Source organism: Bombyx mori, chromosome 27, assembly GCF_030269925.1.
Source record: "Bombyx mori chromosome 27, ASM3026992v2".
Classification (NCBI taxonomy): Eukaryota; Metazoa; Arthropoda; class Insecta; order Lepidoptera; family Bombycidae; genus Bombyx; species Bombyx mori.
The window spans coordinates 6,639,100-6,653,905 of NC_085133.1; the positions used below are offsets into that span (position 1 = coordinate 6,639,100).

At 35.8% G+C, this 14,806-nt stretch overlaps 1 protein-coding gene across 38 annotated transcripts in view; it reads left to right on the top strand.

Annotated features, from left to right (window-relative positions):
* Positions 1–14,806, top strand: part of LOC105842996 (twitchin) — a 150,228-nt gene that overhangs the window by 11,794 nt on the left and 123,628 nt on the right. For 35 of the 38 annotated variants that reach the window (XM_062676528.1, XM_062676547.1, XM_062676513.1 and 32 more), the window contains exon 2: positions 14,496–14,725. In XM_062676528.1, coding sequence (XP_062532512.1) covers positions 14,553–14,725 — 173 coding nt within the window. In that variant the 5' untranslated portion in view covers positions 14,496–14,552. Of the gene's footprint in view, positions 1–10,916; positions 11,134–14,495; positions 14,726–14,806 lie in introns of those variants that run through there. The other 3 variants (XM_062676511.1, XM_062676529.1, XM_062676533.1) reach the window with 2 other exon arrangements.

A 14,806-nucleotide genomic window follows, 5' to 3' on the forward strand; every position in this document is an offset into this window, starting at 1 on the left:
ATGAAATTGTTTCTTGTTGATACACAGATCTCAGTCATAGGTAGTTTTATTAGTAACGTAGTAGCTCATGGTCTACCCGAAACTCTATAGTACACTACATGATGAAGTCAATTCTTAGCTTGAGGTATAAGGTTAAAGTTTCCGTGGCTACTAAAATATATTTAATCATGCCACCATCTTCTTTGAAACGTGCGGTCGAAATATCAATTATATTGTTTTAGTTTTAAGCGCGGCTTCATTCGCGTATTAATATAGAAGAAACCGTTTAAGAATGAAGGTATGACTCTATGTCCATTTTTGTGGCCCTGTACGGAGAAGTATGTAATGATTGGTAAGTCATAGATGGGTGGTCGTACCTACCCGTGCAGGTTATAGTATACACCTACATTAGTAATTACACTTACCATTAGCACAGATTACTAAATATATAACCATTAGTAATTATCGGACTAGTATATCTGGTATAGGTCGCTCGATACGACTTTTTTTTTATTGCTTAGATGGGTAGACGATCTTACAGCTCACCTGGTGTTAAGTGGTTACTGAAGCCCACATCTACAACGTAAATGCGCCACCCACCTTGAGATATAAGTTGTAAGATCTCAGTATAGTTACAACCGCTACCCCACCCTTCGAACCGAAACGCATTACTGGTTCACGGCAGACATAGGCAGGGCGGTGGTACCTACCCGTGCGGACTCACAAGAGGTCCTACCACCAGTAATTATGCAAATTATAATTTTGCTGTTTTTTTATTTTTATTCCACGATGTTATTCCTTCACCGTGGAGGTCAATCGTGAACACTTGTTAAGTACGTATTTCATTAGAAAAATTGGTACCTTCCTGCGGGTTTCGAACACTGTTGCATCGCTCGATACGAATGCGCCGGAAGTCTTATCCTTTAGGACACGACGACCCTTTAGGCTACGACAACGACCTGGTAAGGCGTCTTATGTGTTAGGCCACAGCGCTTTCTAATGTTCTCGAATTGATTTGAAATGTTTTGCTAGCTACCCAGCTCAACACACGAGATAAACATACACGAGAAATGCGAAATTAAATGAGCCTCCGGATTATTCTATAAATAAAATATTCAAGATTGCAATGTAACAGCGATTTGTAAAGTCCTTGTGTTGTGATTTCGGAATTTTCGAGAAATAAAATGTACTCGCATCGCTTTGATTACGATTGTGAATAAATAAGACATTCAACTTTCACGTGCGTTTGACGGCGTCAAATGAGGTTTCTCTTGTTCACCAAAAATACACATAGGAGGAGAGAATACACTCAAAGTACGAATGAAAAATATATTTAACGAAAACAGTGCTGATTGTAACATAACATCGAACTCAGAACCCCTAGCTAGTCAGTATCACTTATCAACGAATTAAATTATTATTAATACTTTATTATTAACTAGCGACCCGCCCTCGCTTCGCTTCGGAAACATTAAAACACACATGAAACCAAAAAAATAAATAAAAAATAAATAAAAAAAGTAGTCTATGTTCATCAGGGACAATGTCGGCTTCTAATGGAAAAATAATTTTTCAAATCGGTCCAGTAGTTTCGGAGCCTATTCAAAACAAACAAACAAACAAATCTTTCCTCTTTATAATATTAGTATAGAAGTATAGATATAGATTTTCATTTATCACGGAAACTATTTGTCGATATGTCTTAATCCACAGACACAGCCCACTGAGTTTCTCGCCGGATCTTCTCAACGGGTCACGTTTCCGATCCGGTGGTAGATTCTGCGAAGCGCTGCTCTTACTAGGGCTAGTCTTAGCAATTTCTTCAGGTTAGAGCCCCGTGAGCTCACCTACACGCTTGACTACGCTAGCATATCCTCTGAAGGCTACCAGCTTAGATAGGAGAAAAAAAAACAACATACTATATACTTCACATTAGTTCAAATGATTTCATTAACCTTAAGAGATCATAAACAACGTTGGTGAATACACAACGTGAATTGTTGTGTGCCAAAATTTTACAATAAACAATAGTTTTGCAAATCAAATGTCTTACAGCAATTTCATTATTGTTTGCAAATCGTTTGAGATTTGCCTTTGTGTAACGAAGAGCGCACGCGAACATCAATAATTGGGCTTACAGACAAAAAAATGGATAAAAAGGATGATCTTGAGTTGTCTTTTTACTGGAGTATTCACAAAGTAATTTATGAATGTGCAGTTGAGTTCTGTCGTAAAGTCTGCCGACTAAAGCCTAATGCATTGGAATATCTAATAATCTACCCTACAAAAATCTGTTTTATTTTAACGTTGAAATAAACAAATGTTCAAGAAATGTGTTCACTATATTATACTACGTAAATATGTTCGTATTTTTTTTAAACTTTATTCTATACCGAAATATACAAAGGTAAATCAAATAGATGGATGATGAAAGGCGATTTAAGTGATTCCTTAAATTTCTGATGATAATGAACTTATTATAATATATGTGACTGACACTTATATTAATATAAAAGAGATGGTTATGATGTTGAGCTTTGAGAAATGTATCCGGTGAAAGTTAATTGAAATCAAGTAAAAAACTGCACAAAATAAATAAATAAAAACTAAGGGTGTCCCAGACTTTATCATTTTGATTTTTAAGCGCAGTCGCTTGTGGTACTTATCTAGAAAAATGTTTCAGGACTGAAAAAGTTAAGGTTAAAGCCGGGCCCTCGGAGATAATTTAGCTTTCTCACTTACCTACTAATACTGCGTAAAAATACTTCATTTACATGAACGTATAGTATTTATTAAGAACTAGCTAACCCGGCAGACTTCGTAGTGCCTCAATCGATAAATAAAAGACACATCAAGGGGACACATCAAAGGAAAAACAAAATTGTTTGCTTTTATATAATTCCGAGCTTTTTATATTTTCTCACCTTTTAAACCTTCCCTGGACTTCCACGCATAATTCAAGACCAAAATTAGCCAAATCGGTTCAGCCGTTCTCGAGTTTTAGCGAGACTAACGAACAGCAATTCATTTTTATATATAGATATATATAAATTACAATGTTGAAATGTTTAAAACTGATTAATTCGTTTTAAAGCTTGCGTTTCTCTGTTTCGCGGCCGCAGTTTATTTACGGACCTGCTCATTGGAAGCCCTAACAATTCTGTTGTCGCCACGCGTTGTTGTTGAAAACCGCAAAAACGTATTTAGTTGAGATGTTGAAAGACGCATGATTTTCACGGCAACTCCAATATAATTTACTTGTATTCGTGCGGTTCGTTTAAAACAATTAAATATTAAAATGAAACCCTAAAATCTGGACAGCTCACGGTACGTGCAAATTAAAGAACTTAAAATCACATAACTGCTCTAAAACAATTAAATTTTAGATGCGATTCATGCGATTACGTGTCTAAAAATAAAATCCTACTGCGAGCTATAACTTGGTCTCTATTTCTTGATGAAAAAAATCAAAAAACAACTTCTATTTATTCAGGCATGATTTCAAAACGTAAATTGTCATTCCTTCTTCCATATCAAAGTGGAAAGGCAGTACGGTGCCGTGCCCGAAAATTATAAAACTCATTTAATAGTGGCCCAGTTTACATGTGCAAGCGTTTAGTTTATTTTTACCGCGAACTCAAACAATGTAATCAAACTCAGCTACGAAGCTGCAAACGATTGTTTAAGGAAAACTGGAGCAGACGACCCGACAACAATTTTATCGGAAACTAGGTATCAAGATATAATTGGAAAATTTTCAGAGCAGTTCATAACAGTTTTGGTTATTTAAAGCTATTACTTATAAAGTGAATAATCACTAGATAGTATAAAACAAAGTCGCTTTCTCTGTTCCTATATCTGTCTGTCCCTATGTATGCTTAAATCTTTAAAACTACGCAACGGATTTTGATGCGGTTTTCTTTAATAGATAGAGTGATTAAAGAGAAAGGTTTATATGTATAACTTCATCCATTAAATAATGGAGAAATCAATAATAAATTACAGTTTCCGAAGCGAAGCGAGGGCGAGTCGCTAGTTATATGTATAAATTGCGATAAATCACTTTGGACTGGACTTTAAGGATCATGATTTATATAAATAGGAAATTTCGGGAATATTTACCAAATTTTCATTTTTAATCCAATTAATAAGCCTGTATGAAATTATAAAAGTAACATTTAACAGAACAGTTTTTACTTGTGTTTCCCGAGCGCTATGACATGTCCTTCTTCAAACGAGGCTTGTGGAGAGTATTAAGCGGTAGGCAGCGGCTTGGCTCTGCCCCTGGCATTGCTGAAGTCCATGGGCGACGGTAACGACTCACCATCAGGTGGGCCGTATGCTCGTCTGCCTAAAAGGGCAATAAATAAAAATAAATAAACTTTAACATGTGTCAAATGATCTAGGCAGTTTGATATGATGTTAAAGTTCCAAACAGATTTCATGCTGTATTAGGTAACCTAATTTTAAGTGCCAAACTTATTCAAAAAGTTGAACTTTATCATTTTTTAGGAAATTCTTATAACTTCATTTAGTAAAACAATATTTTTTGCTTACAAAAATAAACGTCCAAACTATTCACTTGATGGTGAATAGTCACTTTTAGATACAAAGCATGTGATGGGTACGTCCAAGGCAATATTAACACAGTGTGTATAATCCTCTCAAAGCGAGTTTGAAGTAAGACGATTTCTTAGCAGTCGCAGAAACAAGTGAAGCAGTTTTATTCCAATTTCTGTTTCTGTTTTCGCTGATACATTAATCTCATCTTTTTCTCCACCTTATCTCACTAGATGGGGTCAGCACAGCTAATTTTTCTCTTCCATTCTCTTCTATCAGCCGTTATTTCAACACTCACTCCTATCTCTCTCATATCGTTATTCCATCCATGTCTTCTTCGGTCGATCTCTTCTCCCTCTACTTTGCACTACCATTTCCATACATCTCCTAGTCACATGCATCTTCTCTCTACGCATCACATGTCCATACCACGCTAAACGCTAATGTGCGTGCATCATAAATATTGTAATGAACGACCGTTGCTAATTATAAACAAACAACGCATTGTACGCAGTGTAAAAATATCCTACACATAAATCTTGTTATTTATAGCATTGCAGATAACGCACAGATCCAAAATAACCATGAAACAATGCTTCGCCCACTGTTGCGATGCATTCGCGTGGGTGAATTTTCAAGCTAAATACGGATGTACGTCGAAGGAATAAAGTCGGAACTCCTGAGACGGATGTTTTCTGAAATAGCGCTGAAAATTAATCTCGTGTCAAGCGCCAAACGAATTTCATTTGGATTCTATGAATAATCGTTCGCTTTATGAAATGTTCATTTATAACTGTTGTTTTAAAGGCCAGAAGATATGCTTACCTAACGCTCTGAAAATAAAAGCTTATAAGCCCAAACTCACTTACTTTTTTTTTTATTGCTTAGACGGGTTTACGAGCTCACAGCCCACCTGGTACATACACAACGTAAATGCGCCACGCACCTTGAGATATAAGTTCTAAGATCTCAGTATAGTTACAACGGCTGCCCCACCCTTCAAACCGAAACGCATTACTGATTCACGGTAGAAATAGGCAGGGCGGTGGTACCTACCGGTGCGGACTGACAAGAGGTCCTACCACTAGTAAAAGTAACCAGTAAAATCTATGTTTGAGAAACAAAGAAAAACTTCTACGTATGTTTCTTATTTCCTCTGCACAATTCTTGTTGTCCATAATGTTATTAGAACAGGATTTTACCTCCATTTTCAGTTTATCTTATTTCAATTTAATTCGATCAACTGACATTCTAGCAATTATAACTCGATTGAAGTATGTATCTTCACAAAAGTTATTTTGGTAGTTGAGTTCGGGCGTTATTGTACTGATCTTAAATATGTTTTTGGCAGCATGACCATACTCCAGTGAAGATCACAGCCTAGGACCATCTATTGTGTAACTGTTGAATAAATAGCTTTACATATCCTGACTTTAAATAATTTAATATATTTTGATAAAAATATTTCTCATTTACAACGTGACTTCTGGTAATTTATTAATTAATAACACTATTTTCGTAACTTCAATAATTAGTCATTCATACCATCATGTCACTTACAACAAAAGAAATAAGTATATGACATTGGCCACCCACGTGAATACCTCTTTAACTAATTATAAATGTCTGACTAATTGCAAGAAAAGATAATTTCCAATCAATGTTTTGTTTGTCCCACTGTATTTTGTTGGTTAGCTAAAAATGTCATAACATATGCCGGATGCCATATGAAAAAAAATGTCGTAGACTTTTGAATTATTTCTCAAACGACTTATGTATGTATTAAAATCCATTCGAATTTAACGTTAGTAAAATGTACGTAATAAATATTCTATTCTTGTTGTATTGTATGAGTATTACGACTGAACTAATATAATAAATATAAACGCATGACTTACAAAATTAAGTTACTAATTTAACTTAGTAAGTCCGGTAGTAAAATATTTTGCACCGATATACACAGTTTAGTAAGTTTTCGGGAAACCTCTTTGTTAGTTGACATTGAAAAAATATATTTTGTAAATAAAGTAATTGCGAAAAAAAATATTATTGTTATATTAATGTCTTGCTAAGGTACCAATAGTGCTATGTAATAGTCTTGCTAAGGCGCTAAAAAGCTGAGCTCTGGCCAAAAGTGTTTCAGTATTTATACGTTTTAATACCTAATTAAAACTATGGTTTCGTCTCGCGTTTTTTATTGTTATTTCCAAAGTATTGTTAGCAGTTTTTTTTTTTATTTGTTTATTGCTTAGATGAGTGGACGAGCTCACAGCTAAGTAAGCACAGTAAACTCGCCACCCACCTTGAGATAAGTTCTAAGGTCTCAGTATAGTTATAACGGCTGCCCCACCTTCAAGATTCTCTCAGTTTCAGCCCGTGAGCTCACCTATCCATCCGCGAGAAACTGGAATAGCCCCTTAGGCTACCAACCATTAGGCAGGTGCAAAAGAAAGACATCAAACCTAAATTAAGCCGTAATAATATATCATTTAAGTCTACGGGCTCACGAAAATCGAATAAAATACTACATTCATATTTGGTTATTTAAAATGAATATAAACTTTTGAACATCTCTTTGTCATCGACGAATGAGCTCGCTTGTAGAGCTGACTTGTTTTTATAGTTGAATCGCTTCCATTCGTATCCCCAAGACGACGTGCTGGGTCAGAGCCATTGTTTTTTTTATAACTTCTTTTTATATATATATATTTTTTTGAGGGGGGACCGTACCTCCTACGAGTTCTCCGAGCCTAGGGGGCGCGCGGTATGTGGGACTGGTCCACGACTCCGAACCGCGGGATCAAGGATATTCGGAAAAACCATTGTCTTAATGGTTACACACTTACCTCCTCTAAACACGCTCTATTACCATTAAAAATAAACTGATTTCATGGATATCGTTTCACGACTGCGAATGAGTCACGGTTGTTACGTGCCGTCATCAATGTGCGCACTTCGCCAAACTATCGAGTTGTTTACATTGCTATTGATCGCTTATGCAACTGAGCAGACGCACGAAACAAAAGTTTGCCAAAACAGTTGGTACCAATGTTGGCCGAAGAATTAGTAAAGTTTCCTTCATAATCATTCCTTCAACGTCTTCTAGAAACATGCTTTTGTGACTCAAATTCGCATTTAAACTCGTAATGCTATCTATCGTACCTAATAATTAACTGCCTTGTACATTTATTACAATACTTACTAATCAGGCGAAGATTGGCCGAAGAATCAGTAAAGTTTCCTTTATAATCATTCCTTCAACGTCTTCTAGAAACATGCTTTTGTGGCTCAAACTCGCATTCAAACTGGTAATGCTATAAAATCGTACCAAATAATTGACTGCCTTGTACATTTATTAGAATACTTCCTAATCATTAGTCTCTAGTAGTATCCTCTGATACTCCGATTTTAAGTCGTCTACACCTTACCTAAATTCAGAATTGAAATAATAACTAACAATAGATACTGCAAGGTGAGCCTATTGGAAAGACAAAATGAACGTAGCTACCAACATTCAAGAGATAATACTGAAGTGTCGCATCTTTGCGGAGGCAGAAATATGCAGAATTGTGGAACCAATTAAAATAAAATTTAACATAACTTTTCTGAATGACACCAATAGCATTTTATTTTATAACATTCGGGTCTGGTACCCTTTCTAGGATCCCACATTATCAGTTTTGTAGGGGTCATTATTAATATTAGTTCGTCATTTATGTCATGATCGTCATTATGACACTTGAAAGCAATCATGCCCACCCTATAACGGTATAAAAGTAATGTGTAGATGATACAAAACGCAATTTTATACTAGTAAATAAGATGATACAATACGAGTATATGCACTGGAGTATATAGACTGGTGTCCGCGCGGGTAGATACCACCACCCTGCCTATTTCTGCCGTGAAGCAGTAATGCATTTCGGTTTGAAGGGTGGGGCAGCCGTTGTAACTATACTGAGATCTTAATACTTATATCTCAAGGTGGGTGGCGCATTTGCGTTGTAGATATCTATGGGTTCCAGTAACCACTTAACACCAGGTGGGCTGTGAGCTCGTCCACCCATCTAAGCAATAAAAAAAATACTTGTATAAAATTGCGATCCTCGAGTTTTAATGTATTTAAAAACTTTTCCTTCTGTAATTTCTGTTTTATATTCATGGACATCACTGAAGCCAGGGCCAGCCAGGCCACTAAGTACAAAGTGGAATGTTATAGCAAATTTTACGTGTAAAACGAAATCTCCAAGCAAATTTTATAACACTTCAATATCATTCGACTGTGTCATGTGACTAAATCACATGCTCTATAAAATTTTCGTTACAAACAGTAATACGGATAGTGGGCAGAGCCGATGTTTGAAATAGATTTCCTGTCTGAAGCCATTCATTACCACGAAATCATCTAATTATACACAATTCGATGTAAGTTTTGTTAGCTTCAGTGAAATCAAAAGGTACATTTACGTTTTAATCGATGCATTACAATCACACCGGTTGGATACTTTTTAAGAAAATTTAAAAATATTACAATTTTTTTTTTTTTATGGACGTAATAACGGCCTATCTGGAGTTAAGTGACTACTAGAGCCCTTTGATAGTAACAACGTAATTGCCGCCACCAGTTTTGAGACATGAATTCTAAATTTCAGTTTTTGTAGTATAATGGCTGCCCCACCCTTTAAGCTGAAAAGCATGACTGTTTCACGGCAGAAATGGGCAGGGTGGTGGTGGTACATACCTTTGTGGGATCATTAAACGCCCTAATCCCAGAAAATTCTAAGCTCACTTTCTAAATTCGACCTTGAAATTTTCAATTTGATCCAATCCAAATTGATCAATTTGACATTCAAAAATGATCTTTACGTGTCTTCAATTCTTTAGGTGCATTCATCATTATCCTGCCCTTCTCCCAGTTACCTGGGGTCGGCGCAACATGTTTTCTCCTTCCATACTCTTCTATCATATACCTTTTCTTCGCTCACTCCCCTCTTACCCATATCGTCTTTCACGCAATCCATCCATTTCTTCTTAGATCTACCTCTTCCTCTGTATCCTTCCACATTCATAGTTAACGTTTTCTTACCAACCTCATTTTCATTTCGTCTCATCACATGTCCATACCATCCCAAACGCGCACTTCCAGCTTCTCTGCTCTCGCGCAATTCTTTAAGTGCATTCTCACTAATATAATCTTAAACGATTTTAACGGAGAATTAATAGAAATTATCAGAAGAACCTTGAAAGAAATCAAAAAAGAAATCTTTGTTGTCAAAAAACAAAATGCCTTCTCTTCAACTTTGTTTTTTATGTTCTTCTCAACAAAGCTTACAATACACTGGCCTTATTCAATCAACGACTAAAACATATTTCGGTTGTATCACAAGTTGATTTTAGTGTCAGCTAGCAAGAGCCAGCTTCAAAAACGATAGCAATTAATCAAGTCTCCGTCACATTATATTCACCTGTTAAATGAAAAGTCACCTGACTTCTCCAGCGCTGTTGCCAACGAATGAACGGATGCTGAACAAAAATTTACGACGCTATCTGATTTACGGACTATAATAAAACCGGAGCCACTTGTATTTCAGAGTACCGAAGTGTGAATGCCGTTATATTAATTTCAATGTCTCACGAATAGCCGATTCTATATTGTTTATTATGTTGATTTTCAACAAATCATATGCCTGGTAAATCAGATTGATAGTTTTGATGATTCTGTTGATTTGACAAATGATAATATATATATACGTTAAAGTTTTATTGTATGGATGGGTGGATGAGCTCATGGCTATGTGAATCTCTGCACCACATTCAGACACAAATAGGCTTACTACCATAAAGTTCAGAGCTTTAAAACCTATCTCTGAAGAATTTTCTTGAAATATTTTTTGTAGTGTTTAAAATTCATTGATAAAACCTTATTTTACGAGTTTTGTATCTATTCTATCGATTAAAGTTAAAATACTATATTGATAAACGCATGAAAATAGAGTTTCAAGCTTGATAATCACTATTTAACATTTTCTATTCTATTCTATCAGCCCACAGACGTTCACTGCTGGACATAAGCCTCTCCCAAGCCTCGCCACAAAAACCAGTTCTGCGCCAATTCAAATTTCAATTCAAATTTCGATCAATAGTAAATCGTTCAAATATAATGATGATGCATTAAATATTTATCGGCGTATACAGCGAGCCCTATCCCAACAGTTGCATCCAAATAAAATCAAAGGTCTATTAGATCAGCTTCTATCTTGGGCGGAAAACACCTCTGCACCAGGACGTCACGTCGTGACGAGTCCGTTATCCAACCGGTGGCTGCAGCGGCCCACGCGAATTCCGCTCCGCCCGCCTCGGCCCAGCGCCAAATTTCCATAGTTTAGTTACGATTTCGAAAACGACCCGACGCGTTCCGCCGCCGGCGACAACCCAACCGATCTCTGTCACGATTCTATACTATAACCTTCGTCAAGTTCTCGAACGTAAACTTAACGTGCCTATCGAAGACCATTTAGTGCTTGTGATTTGACTGTTGTGCACCTAAATATATATATATATATATATTATTGGATTTATTTACCCTCTCAACTGGTACGTAAAGCGTTTTGTTACGATTAATACAATATTCTTTAATATGCCTATTTCGGCCGTGAAGCAGTAATGCCTTTCGGTTTGAAGGGTGGAGCAGCCGTTGTAACTATACTTGAGACCTTAGAACTTATATCTCAAGGTGGGTGGCGCATTTACGTCGTAGATGTCTATGGGCTCCAGTAACCACTTCATACCAGGTGGACTGTGAGCTCATCCACCCATCTAAGCAATAAAAAATAAAAATACTTTAATTTTCGTAAAAAATTCTAATAAATTCAAATCTAACGATTATTTTTAAAAAAAAATTTTTAACATTTACTTATTTATTTATAAACTAATTCCGTTTTTTTTTAGTTAGAGAAAGTAAAACTTGCGAAATATTAAGACATAAAAATAGTGAAAAAAAAAACGGAGCTAAATAACTAGATATGTCATTTTGTGTGAAGATACTTTCGTTGAGATGAAACCGGAGGGGCCTTCGTACGCGGTATTAAAATAGAAACGAGACGTTTCGTTCAGAGTCGTGAAAATTTTAACACCGGGCACCTACTTTCTTACACTTCACCTTGCGGGCGCAGATGGTTCTGACCGCGCTGAGCGTGACTCACTTGAAGCATCTGAAACGTCTAGCCAAGATTCTAATGCTAAGCCCAAGGATACTAGATGGACGGCTTCAGATGAACGATGCGAGTCACGCACGCTCTTTAATGAAATCAACTTACAGTGCTGAAAAGATCATAAGTAAAAAAATGAAAAAAAAGCTGTTTAATTTTTTATTTTAATAATAATACAAAAAAATTTTGAAACATGATTTTATGCGTAAAAAAAGCTTTTTTACAAATATAAAATATTGTAAATGTTAATATAATAAATTTTAGAATACGTTCCGAAATTGTTGCTAAGGTTTTCGTCAGTCGTAAATGTAATTAATACTACCTACTTTTGCGATTACCGATAATTTATTTTTATAATTACCAACATTTCGAACGCTTAACAGTTTTAATGATTAAGTCACGCATTTGAATAACGCATTTCTCGACATTAAGAAAGAAAATGGGAGGCGTTTGCATTTAAATAAGCCTTCTTTAACTGATATAAATTTTCGATATATTTTTTCTGTTTTCTATCAAATATTCCTGCACTCCATCGCGCTAAGTGTATTAAAAATATCAATTAGTTAAAACTACTCACACTCCACATGTAGACGTCGATGATACTCTGACAGAAACATTTCCTGTATGTAAGTCAAAGGCTCGAACTCAATCTAAAATAAATAGTGAAGAATTGCATAGAGGACAAACGAACCAAGAACAAGTTTCTTTGTAAATATTCTAACTTATATAGCTCAGAAAAGCTAAAGCGTGGAGCACGGTATTACCTAAGTCATATGAGCTAAAATTCTTCAAATGGAAAATGTCTATTCGGCTTTTTAAACGAGACTTGAATACTTGTTTTTCTGGCAAAACCGACAAAGCGGTGCCTTTTCCCCCTACCTATTCGCTGGTAGCCTATTTCAGCTACGCCAGAACGGGTAGGTGAGCTCACGGGCTCAACATGAGAGAATTTGCTAACACTAGCCCTACCAAGAGCAGTACTTTGCAGAATCTACCACTGGTTCAGAATCGTGAACCACTGAGAAGATCCAGGGGAAACTCAGTGGGCTGTGTCTAAGGGTGATCGGAGCTTGAGGGTCCTAAAAGCACCGAGAGTGAGTCCGGGGTATCCGACAAGATAAGCTTCGGGCGACGCTGGCTTTGCGTTGGCTCGTCGCCGTCGGATAAGGCAAAGCGGTGCCCTATGCGAGCTCTCTATAGTTGAGACAAAGTCGTCGGAGCTACTTCAAACAAATTCACGAATCCTGTTGAAATAATAGGTACTAACTAGTAAAACACAAAGTTTTGTGTACAATAGCTCACCTTAAAATAATCTCCGATTAAACCTTAGGACAGCAACTGTTTCTTTCCCAACGCAGTACGCATTTTTGCACGTATACAAAAATTGCTACATTCTGTGATGATAATGGTTGAATTTTTTTTTTAACTATTCCAAATTCATTCTAGATATTTCTAGATTCCGAATGACAAATGTCTTTAACAAGGAATCGACACTGGAGCCCGCGGTACCGTAATCAAAATTTTAATTTAAAAATAGAGACAAACACTATTATTTACTTGTTACTATTAAAATTAATATAGTGTATACTATTACACAATGTATGACATGAAGAATTAAATGAACAATCACTAAGAAACTTTTAATTTTAATAGTCAAATTAGTACTTTAAGTAGTAAAATAAGTTAAGTAATATAAGGTTTTTTTTTTTCAAATGTCATTTTATGAATAGCGAATTCAACAAAGATTATTTCGATTTAATTTCGCAATTGTTATAATTGAAATGATCTGTGAATTAAAAAATAAAACAATTGAATATGAAATCATAATAAATTGTTCTACTGTGCTAATTAATATTAAAATTTCCTACATTTTGTACATTACGTGGATAATTAATTATTTTCAGCATTATTATATTATTATAACAATTAAAATACAAGAATCACAATATATTGCAATTAAAACAATTTTTGTTTCCAATTAATTAAAACAACTTTTAGGATTTAATCTCCCGCTTATCTAACTCATTTTAAATTTTCGAATTATATATTTTATAGTTTTTCTGGGCTAAAGTTTAATTAAATTTGTAAATTTTGCTAATTTTAATTTAATACCTTGAGATTCTTTACACACAGACTGTCTTTTGATTTTATTTGCGTAGCTCATAATAATGCTAATTTTAATTTAATACCTTGAGATTCTTTACACACAGACTGTCTTTTGATTTTATTTGCGTAGCTCATAATATAAACATGATACACATGTGAGATTTCACTATGACTTTAAAATCTATTTATTAGGCAGTTGGCGCGTCGATTAATGATACATTTTTTTTGAAAGTGAATTATTTCATTATAAAACTAATGACTTTTTACTTTGGTAGGTCTTGTAAGCCCGCACGAGTAGGTACTGTCTATATCAATATCTGCCGCTGTCTGTATCTGCGGCGAAGCATTAATGCGTCTGTGGTAGCCGTTGTACTATAAAACTAAGACTTAGAACTCATGTTTCAAGCAGCATTTATGTTGTTGATGTCTATGGGTTCCGGTAACCACTTAACCCCAGGTAGGCTGTGAGCTCGTTCATCCATCTAAGCAATAAAAATAAAAAAAAAGTCACAAAAATTCTGCCCGGTGGGCAGTTTCCTTGTCCGCCCAACTAGGCAGTAAAAAATGCTTTAAGTGATTAAGCTTTGGATTGTGTGATAACGTATAATCTATTTAAAGATTTAAGAGCGTTATAATTTTCAGGTCAGGTTCTGAGGGGTAAGGTCAGTATTCCAAGCGTAATGACCTGTAGTTAGCGCAATGGGGGTCACCGACGACTTTGCCCCGAGCTTCACGCAGAAGCCGCAACTGCGGCAAGAGGACGATGGGAACAAGCTGGTTTTCGAATGTCAGCTACTCGCGTCGCCCAAGCCAGAGATCAGCTGGTTCAGAAGCGATGAACAGCTCCAAGAGGACAACAGAACTAAATTTAAGTAAGTACCTTAATGTTCTTAAGTACTTTAGTTTACTTTTTAAATGCTTTAATGCTCTTCCATATTATCTGGAACCGCTGC